At 41.8% G+C, this 23,914-nt stretch overlaps 1 protein-coding gene across 10 annotated transcripts in view; it reads right to left on the reverse strand.

Moving 5' to 3' along the window:
- FGD4 (FYVE, RhoGEF and PH domain containing 4) overlaps positions 1-23,914 on the reverse strand; it is a gene marked incomplete at its 5' end in the record, with an annotated part of 107,341 nt that overhangs the window by 51,967 nt on the left and 31,460 nt on the right. For 4 of the 10 annotated variants that reach the window (XM_083401453.1, XM_083401458.1, XM_083401459.1 and 1 more), the window contains one exon: positions 10,023-13,526. The exons of 4 other annotated variants lie outside the window; for them this stretch is intronic. Coding sequence is in view for 1 of the 6 variants with exons in the window: in XM_083401456.1 (XP_083257582.1) it covers positions 17,009-17,030 (22 nt within the window). Of the gene's footprint in view, positions 1-10,022; positions 13,527-17,008; positions 17,093-23,914 lie in introns of those variants that run through there. 2 more of the 10 variants (XM_083401451.1, XM_083401456.1) reach the window with 1 other exon arrangement.

The following is a 23,914-nucleotide window of genomic DNA, read 5'->3' on the forward strand; positions in this document are numbered from 1 at the left end:
TGACTGCAGCAGGGGGAGGCAACCTAAGGCCCAGGGGCCAGATGCGGCCCAATCGCTTTCTCAATCATGCTGGCCACATGACCCGGAAGCTGTACGCCGGCCCCCTTGGCCCATAAAGCGAGATGAGCGCCGCAACCCCAGAGTCGGCCACGACTGGACCTAATGGTCAGGGGTCCCTTTACCTTTACCTAAAAAGGTAAAGGACCCCTGACAGGTAAGTCCAGTCGCTAACGACACATTTTCCGGGTCATGTGGCCAGCATGACTAAGCCGTTTCTGGCGAAACCAGAGCAGCGCACAGAAACGCCATTTACCTTCCCGCCGGAGCTGTACTTATTTATCTATTTGCAATTTGACGTGCTTTCGAACTGCTAGGTTGGTAGGAGCTGGGACCAAACAATGGGAGCTCACCCCATCACGGGGATTCGAACCGCCGACCTTCCGATCAGCAAGCTCAAGGTTCAGTGGTCTACACCACAGCGCCACCCGCGTCCCATTTTCATTGATAAAATAACACTGAATCACTGAGGCCTCAATCTAAAGGGCATACCGGCATAGCTCCTATTTTTAAGAGGAAGGCATCCTACAGATCTTTTAAACAATCTGAAACAAAGAGCTTAATAGTTCTCCATTTTAAAGGTTATGTGTTCCATTTAAATTGCTCTCCACATTAACATTTCTTTTGGTATCTCTGATGCAACACCAGTTTTAATTAAAAGAAGCAGAAGAACATTGCATGCAGCAGGTTGCAGATTCCATCCCTCAGAGCCCAGGTGGCCCCTGGAACGTCTTGCAATTTTTCTTTAGAACTCCCCTCGGAAACAAAAACATACACACATAGAACTGTATAATGGTTTCTGATGTTTTCACTATTAGTTATTGGCAGCAAACGCTATACTAGTCAATAAATGGTGTGTAATGAAGTTCCTTCTCAGCAGAAGTGGTTAGATAAAGCTTGTGATGAGGAGAATTTATTGACCCACCAAAGGTTAGCAAGTTTAGGCGAGTTTAAGTCAGAGGTGCTTGGGATTAAACAAGGCAAAACAGGGATGGAACAGGGTGGGGTGTGCTTATATGCGCTCAGCCTATGCACTCAGGGACCGGGAACAAAAAAACCATGCAAAATGGTCGTCGCCTGTACAGCAGAAAGCATGTTCCATTTACAAAAGCATCTGTATATAGGCAGATGGAAGGTTTTATGGCAAGGCTCCAGCATTTTCAGACCAAATGAGGCCAAAGCAATGCTTATTTCATACAAGCGGTCAGTCTGTAGGGAAAACAGACTTGCGAGATATGCAACGGCTCTATTCCGGTTCAAAACAAAAAGGGCTTTCTATAAGTAGCAGCAAAGCATTGCTCGCAAGGGCCATGTAGGAATAGTGGCTTCTATTATCAGATAGCCTGGATAAATCTTCTGGCTCCCACTAGGGATAGGGAAGGCCTCATTGCGACCACAATTTTCAAACTTTTATGTTGTATGTATGTTGTAGTAGTTTCCAAGATAAAGAAGCCTCTGTCCAAACTTCCCGCCACAATGCGTCTGAAAGAGGAACACCAGCCTGTCATGGAACGTATCGGCAGCTTGCCAAGAAAAGTCTCTGTACTGTATGAAATGCCCCTCGCATAAAAAGTCTATCTCAAAAGAGTTCCTTGAATTCCCATCAATCTCAAAATTTGTTATTTATTTAAAACATTTCTGTCCTACTCTTCAGCCGAACAAGGATCCCAAAGCAGCTTACAAGTTATCAATGCCCCTCAGGGTCACAATCAAAATATATGATCAAGGGTTGTGACAGAGGCAAAGCAAAAAACCTTTGGATAAAAGCAGAGGATATTGTCTTTGAGATTAAACAGAAAATAATCTGACAGTGAAACAATTCAAAGGCAATTCATGGTGACTCAATGGCTACCAAAGATCATATACAAAAAACAGGTGGTTATCCTGTGGCACAACAGGTGTTTCTAGAATACAACTCACATAATTTGCAGCGACTGGTCATGCTGGGTGGGGTTGATGGGAGTTGGCATCCAATGACATCTGCAGGGCCAGAGATAAAGCCCCCCCACCCCGCCTTAGCGCTTCTAAATGGTGAACCCACAGCCTAAAGGCCAAATCAGTCCTACCACCAGAAAAATCAGTGGCACCTCTCGTACCATTATTGTTAGGTGGTCTCAGCACTCCTAGGTCTCTCCTAAAAAACAAGTAAAGCAGAAAGAGCTTGCATTTGAAGTCATAAGAGAAGGTAAAGCCATAACTTGATATTTCTTCCATTTGTTCTCCCCAATTCTGTTAAAGGAGAACAGCTGAGCAAGAACACTAGATACTAAAATGAAGCATCCCACCAGTGGACATCATCCCTCTCAGTGGACATTACTCCCTCTCAGTGCAACCCCAAGACAGTACCACTTGTACCCCATCTTTCCTTGACTGTCATTAAAGAGCTTTTACATTTCCAAACCATTTGAGTCTGGCTGCTTTTCAAATGGCAAGTGGACAAACAGCCTCATCCATAAACCCCATCGGCCACCCTAATCATGCACTTTGGCAATATAATTTTGGAACTCTTCACAATCGGTATGGGACGGCACACTATTTTCAGGTCATCTGCAACCTGGGTTACCTTGCCCCTGACACTAGTAAATTTATGAACAAGTTGTACGGCAATGGTCCACATGCAGATAGCTAGAAGGACCCCACTATTTACTTCCCTCCATTGTGAAAACTGTCTGTTGATTCCTTTCCTGTTTTTCCTGTTTTTCAACCAATTTTGATGGAGACTGGGTTTATATTATGAACAACAGAAAGAGAAACACTGTGATTAGGTTCAGGTCAAACAGAAGGAAATATTGCTTCACACTACATGTAAGTAATGTACGCAATTGATACAAAATATGATGACTAGACAAATTCAGAATGTATTGGTAATGGGCTATCCTATAGTTTGTAACAGTGAATGTGAACTCAGTTCTCCTCGCCCTTAGGATTTTTAACTATAGACAAAATGATTCCGTAAGTTAAAAATCCTAAGGGCGAGGAGAAGCTCCAACATAGCCTAATGAGGATTGAGCATATCCTAAAAGATGCAATATCCTAAAAGATAACATGGTTGGGCTGGAACACTGAACAAGAGCTATCCATACTGCAATATTTTGTTGCACTAACCACTTGTTAGCTATAATAAATAAAATATAACTTGAAATGGATAGAGGTAAAAATATCATTTCCAGTTGTTGGAGACAACAAGTAGGGAGAGGTCACCTTCATCATGCCCTGGGCCAACGTGTTCAAATGAAATGTTAGATTCTGATGCAGCATTGCATTTCCCCAGCAACAACAAAAAAACTGGCATCTGACTGCTGTGAACATGTTCTCACATATTATAGAATTAAATCATCTGGACAAGTGACATGAAAAACAGATCAATATGCAGATAATAGCTTTCACATAAAAGGCTAGAACAAGCTACAGGTTTAAAGTCAAGCCATGTTTAATATTACACAGACATACGTATCCATTTGTGGGACCTTTCTGTCCCCCTTAAAGTGGGAAGGGAAACAGAAGAGTTTGCAGATGCAGGTAGCCTTAACATTTTAAGGAGGAGGTGGCCAAGGCATTTTACCAAAGGGAAAAAATTCTCACTGCTTCAGGTGGTAGGTTAGCTGCCCACAGCAGCCTACCAGTGTTCATTGGGACAGAATGCCCCATAGGAACCACGGCTATATCATGACATAGTACAACCTTCAACAATGTGGTATCTGCTAGGTTGGTAATGGGTTTGGTCCCCACTCAGCTCTCACCTGTGGCTCCTAGAAGCTGTCAGCATGCGACAGCAGCCACATCCTGCAAAATGGCTTTGAGTGGCTGGCAAAACCAGGTGAGGGTAGCCAATATGTCTTAAACTCTCAGTGAGATAGGGACTTCCCCCTCATGAGAAGGCAGGCTCTGGGCAGATTGAGCAGACAAGACCAATAGTAGGTCCAATGATCAAGGAGGTGGTTTCTGCACGTGCTGCGAAGTGAGGGACAGGTATCTGGCTAATAAGGATAGTCCTAAGAATTCTACGTCATGATGTAGCACTGTTCCCCCGTCCCAACTTTCAAAGGGAATGCCACTGGGATGCTGACCAGATGTTAACCAAGCCACCTCATCTTTAGCCTACCCGACTCAAAGCTTTGATTTCACCCATCCCAAAAGTTAAACCAATGTTCAGAGTGCATTTTTTTTGCCTAACTCCCTGGAAACACTGAAAATCCATGGGCTGGATAATAAGCAATATATGTTTAGATTCAACAGGAAGAAAATCCTATAGAATTCAGTAATGAAACACTTCCTAAAAGTGCTGCATAATTTCCTTCTTGGGGGGTGAGGTGGGTCGCCATAATATATCAGGCATGATATATGAGGCATGCTATGAAGCATCCTTCAGATACAATACATTCCTGTCTTAGCATGGCAAATGAGGCTCACACAGCCCTTCCAGCTAGGATTCTAAGGTCATTACATTATATTTGCTGTTAGCACCATGTGGAAGCATGGCCTGCTTGGGGAAATATGAAACAGACTCTTATTGCACACACAAAAACTAAAGACACAGCACAGGAAACAAGCAGAAGAGGTCACTTGATGCACTCTAGAGGACAGAACATTGATTTTTTTGTTAGTAACAGCCAGCTGCATACAGGCAGACAAGATTAGCAGCTTCCAACGTGGGGGAGGATCCTTTTAAAAATCTAAGCCTAAGCTGAAAATGCAGGTATTAATTGGTAAAAAAATATGACCAATGATTATTTATTTAATACAGGCTATTAAACTGTGGCTTTAATAATGGCCAATGGAAGGATTCCCCTGCCCCATATATTCCCATCTTAATTGAGGTAGTCATTCAGAGGGGGATAAGAAGCCTGCATCCATATCAGACTTCCTCACCCCACTGTCATTACAGGGAGGATGAGAAATATCACTTTCCTGCTTATTCCTATTTCACTGAATGCTGCACAACTTGCTTTGATTGTCTGTGCTTTGATTGTGCGGAAGCAAAGGCTTTTGGAGTGAATATAGCTGAATGGTCCACCGAAACCAGGAAGGGAATGTGGACACGGCCAGTTCAGGCCTTGTGCCGAATTTATTCTTAGTTGCATAGTTACATTTTATTGCCAAAGACAAAAGGAAGAAGAAAGAAATTCAGTTTTTACAATCTGGCCATATTTATTTTTAAAAGGAACACAAAGCGAACAGCAGCTTCATCCTGTCATGTGTGATTATGTTGATTAAAAAAGCAAAATCCTGGCTAACAGCAGAAAATAACTGAAACAACTAGCTGTGAAGAAATCAGAAGCAACTAATATATCACTTTGCTGGATTAGTTGAATTTCCCCACAAACAGAAATATGCAGTGCTTATTTCTAAAGCTGGGTGTGAACTGATTGGCCCAGGAACAAAGCAGCTCTAGAAAACTTAAGCTAACAAGGAAAACTCAAGTGTATACAATATCAAGGTACAGTGGTACCTCAGAAATTGAACGGAATCCGTTCCAGAAGTCCGTTCAACTTCCAAAGTGTTCAGAAACCAAGGAAGTTCCTGCAGCCAATCGGAAGCCATGGAAGCCACATCAGATTCCAAAGAAAGCTTGCAAACCGGAACACTCAATGCCGAGTTTGCGGCGTTCAGGAGCCAAAACGTTCAACTCACAAGGTGTTTGGGATCCAAGGTATGACTGTACACAGAACTGCGGACCACTAGCTTTCTGCCTTTAGGAACCTTTTCCAAATTAGCTTGTGTGCCAAGGAACTTTTTCTTGAATATTTTGGATCATGTTCTAGGTCAAGTGTGTGAATACAGTGGTACCTCGGGTTACAGACACTTCAGGTTACAGACGCTTCAGGTTACAGACTCCGCTAACCCAGAAATAGTACCTTGGGTTTAGAACTTCACTTCAGGATGAGAACAGAAATCGTGCGGTGGCAGCATGGCGGCCCCATTAGCTAAAGTGGTGCTTCAGGTTAAGAACAGTTTCAGGTTAAGAACTGACCTCTGGAACGAATTAAGTTCTTAACCCGAGGTACCACTGTACTCCCTACCTCAACTGTGCATTACAGAGGAAGCTCTGCAGTAGACAAGCAGTCTTTTACAGAACACTGGAGGCTGCCGTATACAGAGTCAAACCATTGGTCCATCTGCTTGAGAGGCGCCTTAAAACTACACCCAGAAATAGGATATTACACCTCCCTGAAAAACTGATTCCTTCACCATTTTGCAGGCAATTTTATTGGGTTTTTTCCTGGTTTAGCCACCGATTGTGCAAAATATCATCTTACCATTTTCACACTTCTACAAGAAAATAGGATGCATCTAATGGTGGCACTGCAGTAGGTGGAAAGTACATAAACTAGAACAAGTTTTGGGCAGGCAAAACACATTGCCCCAACTTGAATATAAGCCCTTTCTACTAGTGCTAAGTCACCACAATTCCCAATTTGCGAGGAATTGAAGAAAAGGGGAGAAACATCAGAATTTTACCTTAGCTTGCAAAAGTACAAATCATATTATATCTCAATGATTTTTTAGATTTCCCAGAAATGGCAAAAACCATGTCAGCTCATTTCCCCTCCAACATGGAATGCTTTCTCACTCCCTCACTGCTCAGAAGTTGAAGGCATGGTTTTTAAGCAGGGCCCATGTCTTTCTTTCTTTCTTTCTTTCTTTCTTTCTTTCTTTCTTTTTTCAAGTCATGCCTTTTCAAACTGACTAATAGCTTTAACCTTGAGTCAGAAAGGCTCCTTTGAAAACAAAATCCCACAAGCTTTTAGCAATATGTTTTAAATTAAAACCTTGAAAATGTAACAAAAAAATTAAACTCTGCAGGGCAAGAGCCTGAATGCAGTAGATGAATCTAAGTCATGCCCAACAGCATTCCAGAATAATGTGTCAAAGGGAAAAGCAGAAAGCCTTCTCTGTTTCTGGGAAACAATTGGGTCAGTTTTATTTGCCATTCATTTTGACTCTATACATTTAGTCAAACTCAATTACTCGATGTCAGACTTCCTTTCGACCAACTACTCCTTCCATATGAGAGCAGAAACACACATTAAGCATGTTATGTTGTGTGTCCACATGTCTGATATGACAAAAGAAATAGGACAGTGCTTCTGCTTCTATAGAAAGAAAATCAGGATTCATTTTTGACATCTTTTGTAACCTTGTAGAACAGCATTAATAAAGACTCTTGTTCCGAATCGCCAGAGGGAAAGATGAATTTCCTAAAGTGAGTCGCCTGAATGGCACATGGAAAGGCTATGATCAGGGTAAACAGCAACCAGCTAGGCCACCTATCACACAAGTATAAACATTACCACTTGGAAAATAAGTTCCATTAGAACAAAGTTCATCAAGCTAGAAAAATACAAAACTTAGGACCAACTGCATTTCAGAAGGCAGCATACAGACTTTTGAGCTACACAGGTTAGACCTCCAGGACTTTTTCTTTTTAACAACTGGATTTTTAAAGTGATGGCATAGCATTAATTCCTGCTCATCCTAGGCTCATGTTTCTTGCTGGATGCTCAGCATGAGAATATTTGGAGCAAGCAGATCATGCATCCAAGTTATCAGCTAGGAAAAGCCTACATTAAATGGGCACGGGCATCTCCATATGGGTTCTACAATCTGTGTAACAGTGGTACCAAGAAAAGGGACTACCACAAGTGTGCAAATTACAGCTGCCTTGTGTACAACCCCGCAGATGTGGCAGTACAGGTAGACTTTCATAAAAACAAATGCCAGAATCAAATTAGCTAGGTACCAATCACATGTGAAATCAACACGCTATCACAGAACAGAACATCTTCAGGGTTTCAGGCCAGAGAGTCTTTCCCAGGGCCCAGCTCTACCAGGAGATGCCGGGGACTGAACCTGGGGTCTTCTGTGTGCAAAGCAGATACTCTGCCACTGAGCCACAACTCTTCTCCAGCTTACTTCTGAGTAACTGAGGGACTTACGTCTGAGTCAACATGCATTTGTGTGCCATATACCACTACATAAACCCATAACTTCTAGCATATTGAATTATTTGTTTAATATAGCCCTATCAATGTGCACAGTTGCTCTGTAGAAAACCTCAGGCCAGGTCCCAGGCCTAAGGAGGTTACTGTCAAAAACTCAACACAGGAGAAACAGCAGAGGTGATAAAGTAACATGAAAGCAGTATGTGATCGTTTCAGTTCAGTGCTTCAGATTAATTATAGGTCAAGTTATATGGGAATATAGGAGCTGGTGGCAAAGGTTTCATGGAAAAAGTGAGCTGGGCTAAGAATCTGAAAGAAGTGGTGCCACACAGGTGTTCTTGGAGGCAGTTCCAAGCATAGAATGGACAAGGGAGGAAGGTGAGAGTCTTTTGAGAAAGCAATAGACCATTAGATGGTGATGGGTGTTTGGATGGGAGAAGCAAAGATCACAAGTCATATCAGGAAAGCTCCTGCTGCATTTGGGAACAGACAAAAATTTAAGGAAGCGCATCATGAGGTCACAGCAATGAGGGAGGCCCAATTGCAGTAGAAAATGCTGCATATAAAAATGTGAAATATAATGCAATGCACCTTAAAAACCAACGTATCCCATGAGAACTAAACTCAGAACTCCTGCTCATACGTATTCACTGCATTAGAAGATGTTGTGTGTTGCTCCAGAGCTTGGGCTCTGCTGAACCTCTCTGGGGAGGGATTTCTGTGGACGTTACTCAGAGAGCTTTATGAGAAAGGCCACCCTTGACTACCCACAGATTGAAAGGGGGGCCTATCAAGGGGGCAGTCTCTAAACTAAGTCAGGCTCACATCACTTTCATACAAGACTAGGATTTGCTGCCACTGTGAAATGAAGATACAGTACTCTTTTTTAGCAAATGAAACAAAAATCTAACGATGAAACATCTGATACCTCCCCCATTTCTGCTTCCCAGCCTGGTGATTCATGAACCATTTTCCTGTTCCTCCCAGACACTGACCTACTAACATGTGAAGCACACGAAGAGACAGATGTATTGGTTGAATTAAAAGACAGGCAGAGCTTAATTAAAAGGTTACATCTTCACATATAAAATAAATATTGTAGTCCATGGATATTTGTATCATATGAGCTCCAAAGTGGTAGAGGGGTTCAGGTACCCTAACACAAGCAATGCTGCTCTTAGTATTTTTTTGTTACAATAATGCTTGTACCCTTGTTCAGTCAAAGAATATATATTATTTGTACACAAAAACATTAACCATGCATTTGACATAAACCACACACCCAAAAATAATTATAATAAAAACCATCACCAACCATAACCTTTTTCTTAAAAAAAGCATCAGGAAATGAATTACACCTTCCCGTGTTGCCCCAGCTTTTGCTTTTACTAAAACACAGCGCATTGTTTCCTACATGCACACACCCCCTGAAAACTTGTTCAAAAAAAGTCTCTAGACAATAATGTCTAATGGGGCGAGTCCATGATGTTTGAAGAGAAATGAGCCTCCCTCCTGTCCAGTCATTGCTATTTCCTGCATCATCTGCACAAATACCTCACACCAAAACCACATTATCTATTCTGTTCCATAACAGTAGCACAGAAATTAGCAGACACCTAAAAGACATAAATCTTTAAATAGCCATCGTGTTGATATCATTATTCAATGAAACGCAGCATGCCTATCTACCATGTCCCTCAGAATGCTATTGCAGAAATGCAATGTAATGTACATTAGGTGACAGTATCTAAAAGCAAATTCAAGTGAGGTCTGTCAAGACTTTCTCCTTTAAAAAAAATAAAGCCATAAAATAAAGCCACTGAAAAATAAGACAATAGAGCCTTGCCCCCTCCCCCATTTTCTTGCTCCGCCATACAGAAACAAACACACACACACACACACCCTCTTGCTGATCAGCATCTATAGAAAGAATGGCTGACAATAAGAGCTCATTGATAAATATCAATATCATAAGCCACATTGGCATCAATGAAACAATAGCACCGTGCATTTAGTGCTTACCTTTTATGAACTGAATTCGCTTCTCTTGGTGAGAAATCGCTTATGCTTTCGATTTTTTTTTAAGTATCTCTTCTTGCGTCGTTCTCCGGCACTCTAATCCAAGCCTTCCATTAACACACTCCATTGCAGATAATTGCAGGCAGCACACACACTCCCCTGCTTTTCCCAGTTCCCAACACAGCAAGGATAATCACATTCCAGTGGGGAGCGAACAGATGGTGGATTCCATGGTAACCAACCCTCCTAAGGCTATTGGTAGAACTGTGTGACTACAGCTTATTTGGTAACAATCACTCTTTGTGCTTCAGCTTTGCAAATCCCCAACGATGGGACCATACAGCGTTTAGCACATATTGGGCAAGGCTAGCAGGTGCTTTGCCATGTCAAACAACACTGCAGCATAAACAAAACCGGGTTTAACCTTGATGATATGTTCACCCCGGGCAGGCTTCGTGTTCCAACAGAGCAATCTTTTCATTTATTTTAAATTGCTTGCCTACCCCACCGCAAGGGCTTGAGGCAGTTAACAACAAAGGGCAAGCATATACAGAAGTCCAATTAAAATCAGATTAGAATTAAAATAATGCAAAGTACAAACCAAAGCCTATCTAAAAGTGAGCTTCCAACTGCTTACATGTATTTACTATCTTACTCCAGGATTTATTATTTAGGTTAGAGGTTTCCAGATGGTGTGGAAGTGTGCTCATTCAACCTTACTTTTCAATTAATTAATGTTATTGCAATGCATGCAATTTATACTTCATAAGCAAAAGCAAAAAAGGCTATAATTGATCACCACAGGAAAACAAAAAAACCAAGTTCCTAATGTAGCGTTAAAATATCTATTAGTGTCCTGTAGCAACAAATATAGGAATAAACAAAACACTGACTTCTCAAGTGTGTTAATGAAAAGATGTACAACGAAGGTTGCTTCCATATTGATTTGCTAGAAAAAGTGGTTTATACTACTTGGCAGCCTTTGTTGCATGCTGTTGTTTTCTGTATTTTCAAGTGGCCTTACCAAAGAATGCTGCGATATTCTAATATATGAATTTATTAAGCAATGATATTGCAAGTCCTTGAATTTGGCCTTAGTGCTTCTGCTGCATTCATCTGCCTCAGTATCCACCAAGCCTAGAACTGACTGAGCAGCCAAAAGTTCTCTCTGTTGCATATATTTAGACTTTGGGCAAGAGGGAATGTTCTGAAAAGCTGCTGTGGATCACTGCTATGCCTGCAGCAACTCATCTCACCTAACGTTCTCTTATACCACAAGTATATCTTATAATAATGCAGCATAATAGCTCACTGAAGCATGCTTAGCAAAATCCCCAATGTCATTACCTTGAGGGATAGCAGATGGGAAAACGTTATTTTTACAATCTTGCCTGAAGAGGAGAAAATGAAGCTTTCTGATGGTAACACATCCAGAGATGCTAATAATGGTTGCTGCTACATATCAAAAAGAGCAGGTTGACCATACATTCCTTTTTGACTGTGCATAAATATAGCCTCTTGCTCCTTCTGTTTCATAGACACAATACTGCTGTGGCTGGCAAATACATCAAGTGATGGGCAGGGCCGTCTTAAGCACTTCTGGCGGCATGGTGCAAAGATCCCTCCGGCGCCCCCTCCCTTTCCCAGAATTTAGAACTCAGGGTCCAACTTGCGGACCACCTCGCTTGCGAGGTTCCAGGGCACCTACCCCTTCTCCACTGCCTGACAACAACAACCTGCTGTCGGCGCTCTCGCTGCTGCCCAGCAAGGAGCATGAGGCGGTTGCCACACCGCCACCTGTGCCCCGTGGTGGTGGTGGGGCGGCGGGCACCAGTGACGCAGAGGAGAGTCTGTTATGTACTGAAGTTCTCACCCTGGGCCAGCAGGTGGATACTGTAGATAGTTATGCAAATAAGGGATCGAAAGTGACGTTCAGTAATTGTATAGTTTTGGAAAATTGTTACAGTTACGTTGTACTGGAGCTCTATATAAGCAGGCTGACTGAACCCTTCAGTTCAGTTCTGTTCTGGCCTGTGAATAAACAAGAGCTGTTTGAAGAATCGCTGTGTCGTCTGATGTTCACCCACAACTTAACAGACCCCTCGGGAGCTGCTCCCTCAGATGACAGTAGTTAGGTGGGCGGCTGCTGAGGGGATTCCCGCGGCCAAAGGAGAGAAGGCAGTGGCCCATCCTCGGCCAACGCCTCAGAGTCAAGGAGCTGCTCCTCATCTGATGCAGCCCACACTGCCGCCACAGAGCGCTTGTGGGAGCAGAACAAGCAGCAGCAGACCAATTCACCTGCCCGCAGAGGAGGGCGGCCCGAGGAGGGTAGGAAGAAAAGATGGTTGGCGGGGCGCACCTGGGGAGGCCGCCAGCAAAGCCGTGCAGCTCCCCCACTCACTGGGGCGCCCCTGAGAGGCTGGCGCCCTGGCGCAACAAGCCACTAAGCCCTATGGGAAAGAACGCCTCTGCTGATGGGCAATCAAGAACAAGTCTACACAACCTAGAACTGGCGCACAGGCCAGCTGGCTGCAGCCCCTTTCCTAGTGGAAGCTATCCGGGCAAATTTGCACTACTCCTTATTTGCAGCAATGGTTGCCAATGATTGCCATGAGTTGCAATATGGATCCCTCCACATGGGCTGGGCCTTGTCATATCTCCTATACAGCAAAGCACAGCATAAGAAAGGGAGCTCAGACAGTACCCACACTCACGAAAAGTGGAGATAGCAGAAAGCCTGCATTGCTTTGCTTCCCCCCAATTGTTTTCAAATTCCGCCTAAAAGTGAATAATGATGGACACAGGCATACCTCACTAGGAGGGCATTCCATAACCAGGGAACCATCACTGAAAAGGCCCTACCTTGGTTGGTCAGTGCCAACCAAGCAAACCCTGGTGGTGGCACCACTTACAAGGCCTCAGCTGCTGATCATAGCTTCTGAGATGGTTCATACTAGGGAAGGCACTCTTTAAGGTAGTCGGTGCATGGTCCATTGTGTCAAAAACTGATGAGAGGTCAAGGAGAACCAACAGGGTTCCATCCTCCCTGTCTCTCTCCCAATAAAGGTCATCAATCAGGGAAACCAAGGCTGTTTCAATGTCAAAACCAGGTCTGAAACCAGACTGGAATGGATCTAGAATGCTTTCTCCAGGCAAACCTGCAGCTGGCTGGCCACTGCCCTGTCAACCACTTTGCCCAGGAAAGAAATATTAGAGACTCAGCCTGGGAGAGCGCATTCACTGTGGCAGCCCCTAAGTTGTGGAACTTCCTCCCCACAGAGATGCACAGATGCACCAGGCACCTTCATTATACAGCTTTTGATGAAAGCTGGAGATACACCTCTTGACTCTGGCTTTTAACAACTGAAATGCACATTTTTAGGACCCACCTTGCTTCTGTTATTGTAAGTTGTTTTTAACAAACAAACAAAAATGGAACAAATGGAACAAATTCTACTGGTTTTTAAAATACTGAAAAGGCCCTTACTCCTTTAATTCTCCCCAGATGAAATGAAAAGCTACAAACCCTTTCTAGACCTAAGCTACTTAATACTAACTAGTGAACTGCACAGAGTACTCCAGCAACACTGAATTAATTGGCCACTAAGAGCCTTCTGTTATTAATAAGCCCCATTAAGACACCAAGCTTGTCAGACTGATCAGAAAACACCGCTTTCAAGCACTGCTCCTTTCCTGCTGAAGAATATATTTGCCATAGGAAGCAAGAGATCTCTGTTCCAGGAAGTTAATAGGACTCACGTATATTTATCTTGAACAAGCACTATGTTTATTACTGTTCTAGATGCAAGTTATACAAATCCTCAAACAAACAGCATTGATAGGCCCCTACTAGGAATGGATAGCAAAGGAAATATTTATAGACTTTTGCATGAAATACATCTCAATCTGACACCTGTGTACTGAAGCCAAGCTAATTTTGACAGCTACAGCTACCCACAGTTGTCTTCAACTTTAATTAGAGGTATCCTTTTAAAAACAAGGTTTTAATATCTGCGGAATTAATTTCCATGCAAGTTAACCACCTGCTGAGAAGGAAATGTTCATTCTTCATAGCATAGGTGGTGTGGATGAAGAGTTTAAAAAACTATAGATTGCTTCATCAGCCAAAGGCATGGGAGAAGAGAAATCTTTTTGTCTGGTGCCTAAAAATATAATATGATGGGTGTTACTGAGTTTCAAGTCTGGGGCTCCTTCTACTGAGATTTTGATGGCCTGTTCTTTTTTCTTTCTTTCTTTCTTTCTTTCTTTCTTTCTTTCTTTCTTTCTTTCTTTCTTCTTCTTCTTCTTCTTCTTCTTCTTCTTCTTCTTCTTCTTCTTCTTCTTCTTCTTTTCTTTTTATGACTTTATCGGGTTCAGATGTTGCTACCTAGCTTCCCGACATCGCATTTTGGTGAATTTATAGCATTTCTTAACCTCTTAACTGTATGGAACAACTGTTCTCCAGTTCATGTGCTCCTCTCCATCTCTCCACCCTTAAGACTCTCACTAGCTGTTTTGATTGCCTCTTGGAGCTTTCATATCATCTTGCACCTCCATCTTATGATATTCCACACTATCAGACTATTAAGATACTGGAGATACTTCACCCCCTTTCTATAAGGGAGCTCTAAATTCTAAGGCCTATACCAAGTACATTGCTATTAAATATTTATGGAATGGTAGTGTCCAGAGGTCAGCAATTATGAACCTATTGTGCTGAGTGTGCATGGAACATGATAAGCTCTGTTGCAAAGTTATTACAATATGAGAGAAGGAAGCTGCTGAACATATCTGAGTGTCTGATATCCAATTGCAGTGCTTGCAGCATGCCTAACAATTATCCATAATAAGTGACATTTCAGAGTACACGATATTTTGTCAGCAATTCATGCTGCATCACTCCTACTCTCTCTTCTGTAGCTGGAATTTAATGGAATTAAACCTTGCCATCCGCTGTGAAGAACCAGAATACCTCTCCTAGGTTACTGCATATCTTTCTCCAAATACTACTGAGAAATTAGGCCTCGCATATTAATTTTCTGAGAAGCTGGCATGAGGCTCCATTTTATAAGCAGTTTAAGCTCAAATCTAGTGGCCTGAGGCAGGTCCTAGGTCAAGGCAGCAGCTCAGCTCACTAACATGCCAGGTCTTGGCATTTGATCATGAAATCACAGCATCTAATCCATCTGTGACCACAGCTGTGTGCCTTAGCGTCAGTCCAGGAGAATCAAGCAGAAGAGCGAAGGAAAACAGCACTATCCTCAATATCTGGTACCTAAATAATGAGTCAGTCTGCATGGTTAACAGGTTTTCCTCTAATTAACAGTAATGTTACTCAACAATTAAAATGACTTTTGCTTCTGAGTTTCAAGCCAGAAACTTGGTATATGTTGAAGTCTCTTCCTCCTACCTCAACTGTCATCAATTCTCTTATGAAAAGAGGAACAAAAAAAGTTCCTATATTAAAAAAAACAAAAGCCCACAGCTTAACAAAACTAAAAGTGCACCAACAGACCTCAACAAGATATTTCTTTTCAAAACTGACAGCATTTTTTAGATTTTGACCAATTAGCTTTCTGCAGAAATTTCTTACTACTATGCCAGAACTTGGGATCTGGTCATTAATTTCCCATATCTAGCTCATCTATGGCCTGTGCTATCATGCACAGATAGGAGAAAGGGGGAAAGAAAAGGAGATAAAGAGGAAAGGAAAGCAGATAAAAGAGAAGCATTCCATCAACAAATAAGTCTTCACCAGCTAATCATAACGAAGGAGGAACAAGATAACAAACTAGATATTTGTAGACTAGGAAGCGAAATGAGAGAATAACATAGCTTGAAACTTTAAAACACTGAACTACTCAGTCATTTAAAATGGGTCAAGGTTATCAATGACATTGTCAGGGGAGTGCTTTGCACATGGAGAAAAGCTCATCTCGGGAACAAGAACCCTTTTGACACTTGACTGATAGGACAATACCTTTGGTTATCCTTGTATAGCCTCTTGTGGGCATTTTTGCCTCACCAAAGCCAGCCATCCCAACTACATCCTGATCCAACATGAGTACCACCACCAGAAATCTCTTTGCAATTGAGAAATGAAAAGGATTGGATTCTAGCTGCAACTGCATGAGCCACTATATGAGTTGGTTGATCTGCAGGACTGAGCTTCCTTATTCATAGTATAAGAGAATGTTTTGTGAGTAATAGCAAAACATAAAGCACTGGTTTTCTCTTTTGTTTTTTTAATCATCTCCAGACTGCACATGACCAGTCTTTTGACAGAAGCATGTCTCTCAGCAAGCATTTTCTTCTCCCAAACTAATCTGCGGACTTGTGAGGAAGAGTCAACATGAATGGTTGGGAACATCGGAGAAAACTGGCTACTTAAAACTGCTGGGAAATCTGTGCTATATTGGGGTCTCCAAAGGACTTCTGAAGGGAAGGGTCACATGAAAAAACAGACTGAATAGTTTGGATGAGCTGTAATAATAAACTCACATATACAAAGACAAAAGAAGTTCACCAAGGCAAAGTATCAAAATTATTGTAATACAGTGGTACCTCAGGTTAAGTACTTAATTCGTTCCGGAGGTCCGTTCTTAACCTGAAACTGTTCTTAACCTGAAGCACCACTTTAGCTAATGGGGCCTCCTGCTGCTGCTGCGCCGCCGGAGCACGATTTCTGTTCTCATCCTGAAGCAAAGTTCTTAACCTGAGGTAATATTTCTGGGTTAGCGGAGTCTGTAACCTGACGCGTATGTAACCCGAGATACCGCTGTAGAAAACTCCAAGCACTAAAGCATTTAGACCCCAGACACTTTTCATCAGGGAGTATAAAGCACATTAGTAGACCCCTCAGTAGTTCGGCTTCAAAACTTCAGTTTAGAAGTAACTAAGCAAAGAACACATATTAAACACCTACTCCAACAAGACTAGGAAGATCAGACAAATATCTGAAGCAGTAATTGGCAAGTAGATTTACTTACAGATCCCCATGAACATATACATCAAGCAAGGTGTCAACTACACTTCTTAATTGTAAACGTTTCCTTCAAGGAGCTTAATGTACTGGGAAGCTCAGAATATTTCAAAAAAGGAAGTACTGAATTTCATCACAGTTCCCCCCTGTGATGTGTGCCAGGAAACACGCAATAATGATTTAAAATAGAGCAACAGCCGTTTGCAGAGAAAAATGCTAAAAATCAATTTTCAAAGAGTTTTTCAAAGTTTTAAAACAAACTGTTAATAAGGCACAAATCTAAGCACTTCTGGGTCCTATTGATTTCACTAGGTTTAAGCACATGCTTCACTCTTCCAGGGAAATCAAAAAACAGTGTTAGGTTAAACTCTTGGCTGCTTTATCCCCACTCCCCCTGCCCTATTGCACAGGTGAAATTTGTGTTTACTTACTGCATCCCATTTTACTTAAGGCTGTTCTGCTACTTCAGCTGGAGGAATAAACATTCTTTTGATCAGAAAACAGAAGTGCTATGCAGCAACATCAAAGAGAGAATACATCCCACACACAAAGAGAGATGTTTCAAATTGTGGGTTAATTATGATTCTTCTTTTATTATGTTCTACTGGGGCGGGGAAGATGTTCTCTTGCAGCTACTGCTTACAGCCACATAAAGGTGTAAGATCCTACCAAAAAATGTTGGAATTATTTATTACATTGATATCCCACCTTTGATCCAAAGAGCTTGAGGAATGAAACCAGTCTCTAAATACATGGTTCTTCTACATACAGGCATGGACAAACCTGGCCTTCCAGATGTTTTGGGACTACAATTCCCATCATCCCTGACCACTGGTCCTATTAGCTAGGGATTATGGGAGGTGTAGTCCCAAAAACATCTGGAGGGCCAAGTTTGGCCATGCCTGAATACACAAAGACTTTGTCATCATAAGAATCCCGCTAGGCTTCGAGTTAGTGACTGGCCCAAGGCCACAGCTTCATGGCTGTGTGGAGATTTGAAACTGTGTTACCCTTCAATCCTTGTCTAACACTAACCACTGCATCACAATGATTTAACGAAAATTAGGTATCATTTCTCAAGGTGGTGCTCCATATTACAGGCAGCAAGGGGATGCTCCAGAAAAGGGCACCCCAATTATTTTCACCCTCATGTATAAAACCACTTATCCCATACTACGGGTTTCTTTCCCTCCCCACCAGCAGCAGACAATTATGGGGACTGTGGGTGGGGAAAAGCACAATGAAGGATAGGCTTTCCTATCTGCGGAGGGACAACTTAGGTTGCATACACACATTTTACACTAGAATCAGTGGAGGGTGGGTACTTGTTTTCTGTATATATAGTAGTCTACACACGCTCACACACTATTGCCCTTGAAAAGTGCTTATTTATAAACTGGTTTCATTCCAAAAATAAAAGATTATTGCATTGATTGATTGATTGAGCATTATCCTGCTAGACACAGATGGAAACTGATGTAGACAGTCCCAGCAATTGGGTGGGGAGGTACCAAGATTGCAGTCAGCACTTCCTCCTCCTTTCACTTGGGGCACAAGCAGGGAAGGAAAGGCCTGAATAACCTAATCAAGGGGAGGGTTTTCAGATGTATATCAGTTAAACCACACTCAGCCTTGTGGATGGCAGGATCTAGAATCAATCTTGACTGAAAGCAGCATGTTGAAGATGAGCATGAATTATTCTGGACTGAGAAAAACTACAATCCTACAGAAGAGTGTGTACACAGCCTTGATGTTGGGATGCAATTTTTAGTGGCATCCCTGCATTGTTAGTAACATGAGGTCCCGGCATAACTTTTCAAACTGTACACTGTCTTACAACAATTACCTGAAGACCAACATTGTTGCTGATTGGTTACAGCACTACTTGTACTCACATAAAATATGCTTACAGAATTAGGACAGTCCTGCAAAGTTGTTTATTTTATTTACTTTATTCAACAAAACTTACACACTGCTTGATTGTAAGAAAATCTTTAGCAGCAGTTCACAAAAATAGAAAACAACACATTAAAATTATCAATAAAAAAAGAGAAACAGGTTTCTAAGAACAACCAAAGGATTATTAAAAAGGAAATAAAACACAAGCAACCTTTACATGTCTGGGTAGGTTTGCCTACACAAATGCTTTTTAAGCAATATTGACTTTTACTAAGATTTCAGCCACGTACCCTTTCCAATTTCTGACGTTTTCAGTTGCATCACTATCTCCTTCCTATGAGCGATGTGATTGCTGACATTTGAATTCTGCACTTTTCTTCAAATAGCTTTTCCCAGATCATCTCCCACTTAGGTATTCGCCAGACAACTCTGGGCAACCCAGAATTCCAAGACTTGCTTTCTATTTTTTCCATAAATCGTTATCCCTAATGTTCAAGGAGTAGCTTTTTTATATCCCTCCTTACCTAGCTATGATAGAGGATAGTTCCCAAGGTATGATCTTCCAGTAAGACAGGGCTTGTACCACTTGGTATCCATTGAGTCAAGTACTATGACTTGCCGAGTTTTTGACAGCCTTATGGCTTTTGCTAACATAGGCGGGAGAAAGCATATATTTTTAACTAAAGCACCCTAAGCCATGTAAACTGATTCAGAAGTACTTTGGAATTTAAAAGTCAGAACTTGACATTATCTTGCGCCTGCCACATGGGCTGAAATGCAGACAAGCTAATCAAACATTCCGCACGTTGACATTACTGAGAACAAAGGTTTCTCGACTGCTGAATGCATGGCATTTGCTAACATTAGAACTGTTTCATATACTTCCTATAACCAGGGAGCGTTATCTTATCATAAAATAATTACTTCTACTCCCACTCTCTGAAGCAGAAGCCTCATTAGACTATCAAAATACTAGCTTTCCCCATTAAAGCTACTTTTATGGTTGGTACTCTTAACACAGTTCCTCTATTGATTCCCTCCTCATTATTAAAATGAAAAAGAAATCCAAGGTCTTGTGCTGCTTTCCCCCCATTACATTTCTTTTCTAAGCAAAAACACCCCAGCTATTTAGTTTTTCTTCAATGCTTTGATCAGTTTAAAAGTCTTCCAGATCAATAATGTCTCATTTGAATTCATTAGGAACTCCCAACTGAATACCATACTATACTCCTTATAATATACTTCTTGAGACTCATTAACCAAAAAACAATGGTTCAGATGTACTGTAACACCTCTGGCAGTGAAAAATTATTTTTATTTATGTGATTTATTATCCCATCTTTCCTCCAAGGAGTACAATAACGATGTGAAGAATTCATTTACCTTCTCTGAAATTTCTTCACTAACATTTTGACATTGTCATCTATGGTTAAGATCCTTCTGCCTCTTAGCTGATATGCTTCTAGAAATATTTGTAGTGTGTGTGTGTGTGTGTGTGTGTGTGTGTGTAACCAAATTGCTCTTCAATTTCCTTCACTGCTTTATACTGTTATTTTGAAATAGAATTTATTGCTCTTTCAGAAGCGATCTTCCGGCACATAAAAATCCATGATTTTGCTATTCAGCCGTGCTGGCATCCTTTTGCACCTAACTTGTGCTTCTTCTAACCTGTGGGATAGGTTTCGTTTTAAAACAGGAAGCTATCAAATGCAGGATAATGGGGAAAGTCCCCCAGAAGCTTTTTGCATCCATATTTTAGAGATCGAAGACTCACATTCCACCATATAAATTTAGAACTTAAATGAGATTTTAGCATGTGTGAATTTGCAAAGATTAAGAAATAGTGATTATTGGAGACCAGACAAAAATGACAGCTCATAAAGGCGATATGTTGTATCCATGGCAACTGAAAGAACTTCCTTTGTATTTGAACTGTTGTTCCACTTAAAATTTAGCATAAAATAATTACAATCCACTTCAGCAATGCATTCTTTGCAATTCAGTGACAGGAGGACAAAATACATCATGTGCTTAAACTTGCAACTCTGCAGTGAAATCAGTGTGTTCTTCCCATGACACATTTCTTTCTTGGACTGTATTACACTAAACCACCCTCATATGGGAATCCAAGAATGATTTCAGGAACGCTTGCTTTGCAAAGAGATTCTGGAGGAAGTGCTGCATAAGTCAAGTCTGCAGAATTTGTGATCCAGCAAGCCACACACTGCCCAAGAGACACATAGCATACGTTGCCAATAGATATTTGACACTCTTGCAAAGCTGGGCCGATAGCAAAAGCAGGAAGCTTCACAACCCTTGATGAGTTGCTGTACATTGATTTACAGTGGTACCTCAGGTTAAGTACTTAATTCGTTCCGGAGGTCCATTCTTAACCTGAAACTGTTCTTAACCTGAAGCACCACTTTAGCTAATGGGGCCTCCTGCTGCCGCCGCGCCGCCAGAGGGCAAATTCTGTTCTCATCCTGAAGCAAAGTTCTGAACCCGAGGTACTATTTCTGGGTTAGCGGAGTCTGTAACCTGAAGCGTATGTAACCTGAAGCATATATAACCCCGGGTACCACTGTATTGTCTTTCTGTGCCACTTTCCATGAATGCCAAAGCTGCTTACAAACAACAAATAACATAAGAGCATCACGAGTACAGCACAAATCATATAATGTAATTAACAAAACATCAGTAAAAGAATTACAATCTACCCAGACCTTGAGATCATCCTCTGAGATCCTTCTTCATGTGTCTCTAACACAAGAGGTCCAGAGGATGACAACACGAGAACAGGCCTTTTCTGCAGTGGCTCCTCATTTGTGGAATGCTCTCCACAGGGAGATTCAGCTGGCATCTTCATTCCACACCTTCAGGCACCAAGTGAAAACATCCCTCTTCAACCAGGCCTTTGGCTGATTAAAATCAGCAGAGCGGAGGAGGGGTTATTGGTTTGTGGTTTTTCCTCACCTCTTGTTTTAATCATGAATTTTGTGTTTTTATATTGTATTTTTACGTTGTGAACTGCCCTGAGGCCAACGGATGAAGGGCGGCATACAAATTAAATAAATAAATAAATAAATAAATAAATAAATAAATAAATGCAACTAAAATTAAGTTCATACATGCATACTTCTCCCCAATGACTAATGATCTTTTACTCTAGTCAGTTCGCTTAAATACACATACACATCCATCACAGAGGAGGACCCTGATCTAATAGAAATACCCCCAGATATGTTTCTGCAGGGGAGCTTTCTCGCCACCCATGCAAATAACTGGTGTGGGGCCCTGATCCAGATGGGGGCTGTAGAAAAGCCAAAGGGCTACAATTCTCTCTCTCACCCACACCCCCAAGGTCCCATTCCAGTTTGGGGAGATCACACTGGAAATTGTTTTAGAAAGATGCACACTGAATACAACGCAGAAGATGCATTTCTTCTCTCTCTCTCTCTCTCTCTCTCTCTCTCTCTCACACACACACACACACACACAAAGAGAGAGAGAGAGAGACAGAGACAGAGAGGACTGAATACCTCTTCTGAGATGGCTTATGAGGTGGGCCAAGGTTCATTTTCCCAGGTGGCTTGTTCCCAAGGGCAACTGGATAGAATTGAATCCCTCTACCAACACTTTATACGTGGGGTGGATACAGGAGTGACAAAGTGTACCTGCTCCCATCTTGTTTAGTTTTGACTTTAGCTAGAACACTAGAAGGATCAACATTAGAGCCAATCTTTAGTGTGCTTGAGAGATGCTACCTTACCAGAATAATCCAGTATGCATAATTCTTTTCCACCAAAATGCATTGAAATGTTTACTGTATATAAATTCAATAAATAAAAATGTTGTTAAAGTTCATTACATTTTTCAATACCATTTTTGAGAGTACACCCCTCCCCCCCCCATCCTTGTCTTTTAAATGCAACATCAGTGTTGCAAAATCCAGAACTCACATCTAATAGGGATGGTTTGCTCATCTTCTTCTTCAACTGCCTGCGCTCTCTTCCCCTTACATGCTCTGCTCCCCCTTCCTCTTTTCACACACCACCTACCCTCTGCTTCTACAGCTCACGGTGAGTAAGGGCCAAATTACATAATTGGAACTGCTAACTATTTTCCTTAAAAGAAGAACAAGAACAGGTGCCTAAAGCTGCAGTTAGCCAAAGGTGGGGAGATGTACGGAGAAAGCTTGATTTATGAATGACAGTAAGCTTGCCTGATTGAAGCAAGGGAACCCAACGATAAAGTGCTTTTAAAACACATGTGTGACTTTGGCCCAAGTTAGTGGCTCAGAGATTGCAAAATGAGTCAAGAATCCATTCCATGGCCAAAGTGAAGCAGACCACATTTCTGTCAATGGTTTCCTTCCTACTGTTAAGTTTGTACAGTGGTGCCTCGCAAGACAAAAAGAATCCGTTCCGTGAGTCTCTTCGTCTAGCGGTTTTTTCGTCTTGCGAAGCAAGCCCATTAGCGGATTAGCGCTATTAGCAGTTTAGCGGCTATTAGCGGCTATTAAAGGCTTAAGGGATTAGCGGATTAGCTGCTAAAAGGCTATTAGCAGCTTAGTGCCTTAGAAAAAGGGGGTGGGGAGCGAAAAAAACCCCCCAGGAATCGCAAGACATTTTCGTCTTGCGAAGCAAGCCCATAGAGAAATTCGTCCTGCGAAGCACCTCCAAAACGGAAAACCCTTTCGTCTAGCGGGTTTTCCGTCTTGCGAGGCATTCGTCTTGCGGGGCACCACTGTATATCTTAGAGGCAGAATTGGACAGAGCACATCCCTTGTACATAACCTGGAGTGATTCAGTGTGGAAAGGTTCACTTCTAGAAACAGGGTTCTGAAAGTGCAAGGAAGAGGAAGTGCCCATTATGGTTTTGGGTTTTTTTTAATAAAAAAAAGGACTTGCTACTTAAGCTGTGTGTGCTGGGTTCTCCCATTCCTTTCTCATCTTAAAAGAGTCAATAGCATTTCAAATTCAATGAGAATGTAAAAGTCGTGCAACCCTAGTCC

Source organism: Podarcis tiliguerta (assembly GCF_965153285.1).
Source record: "Podarcis tiliguerta genome assembly, chromosome: 10".
Lineage (NCBI taxonomy): Eukaryota > Metazoa > Chordata > Lepidosauria > Squamata > Lacertidae > Podarcis > Podarcis tiliguerta.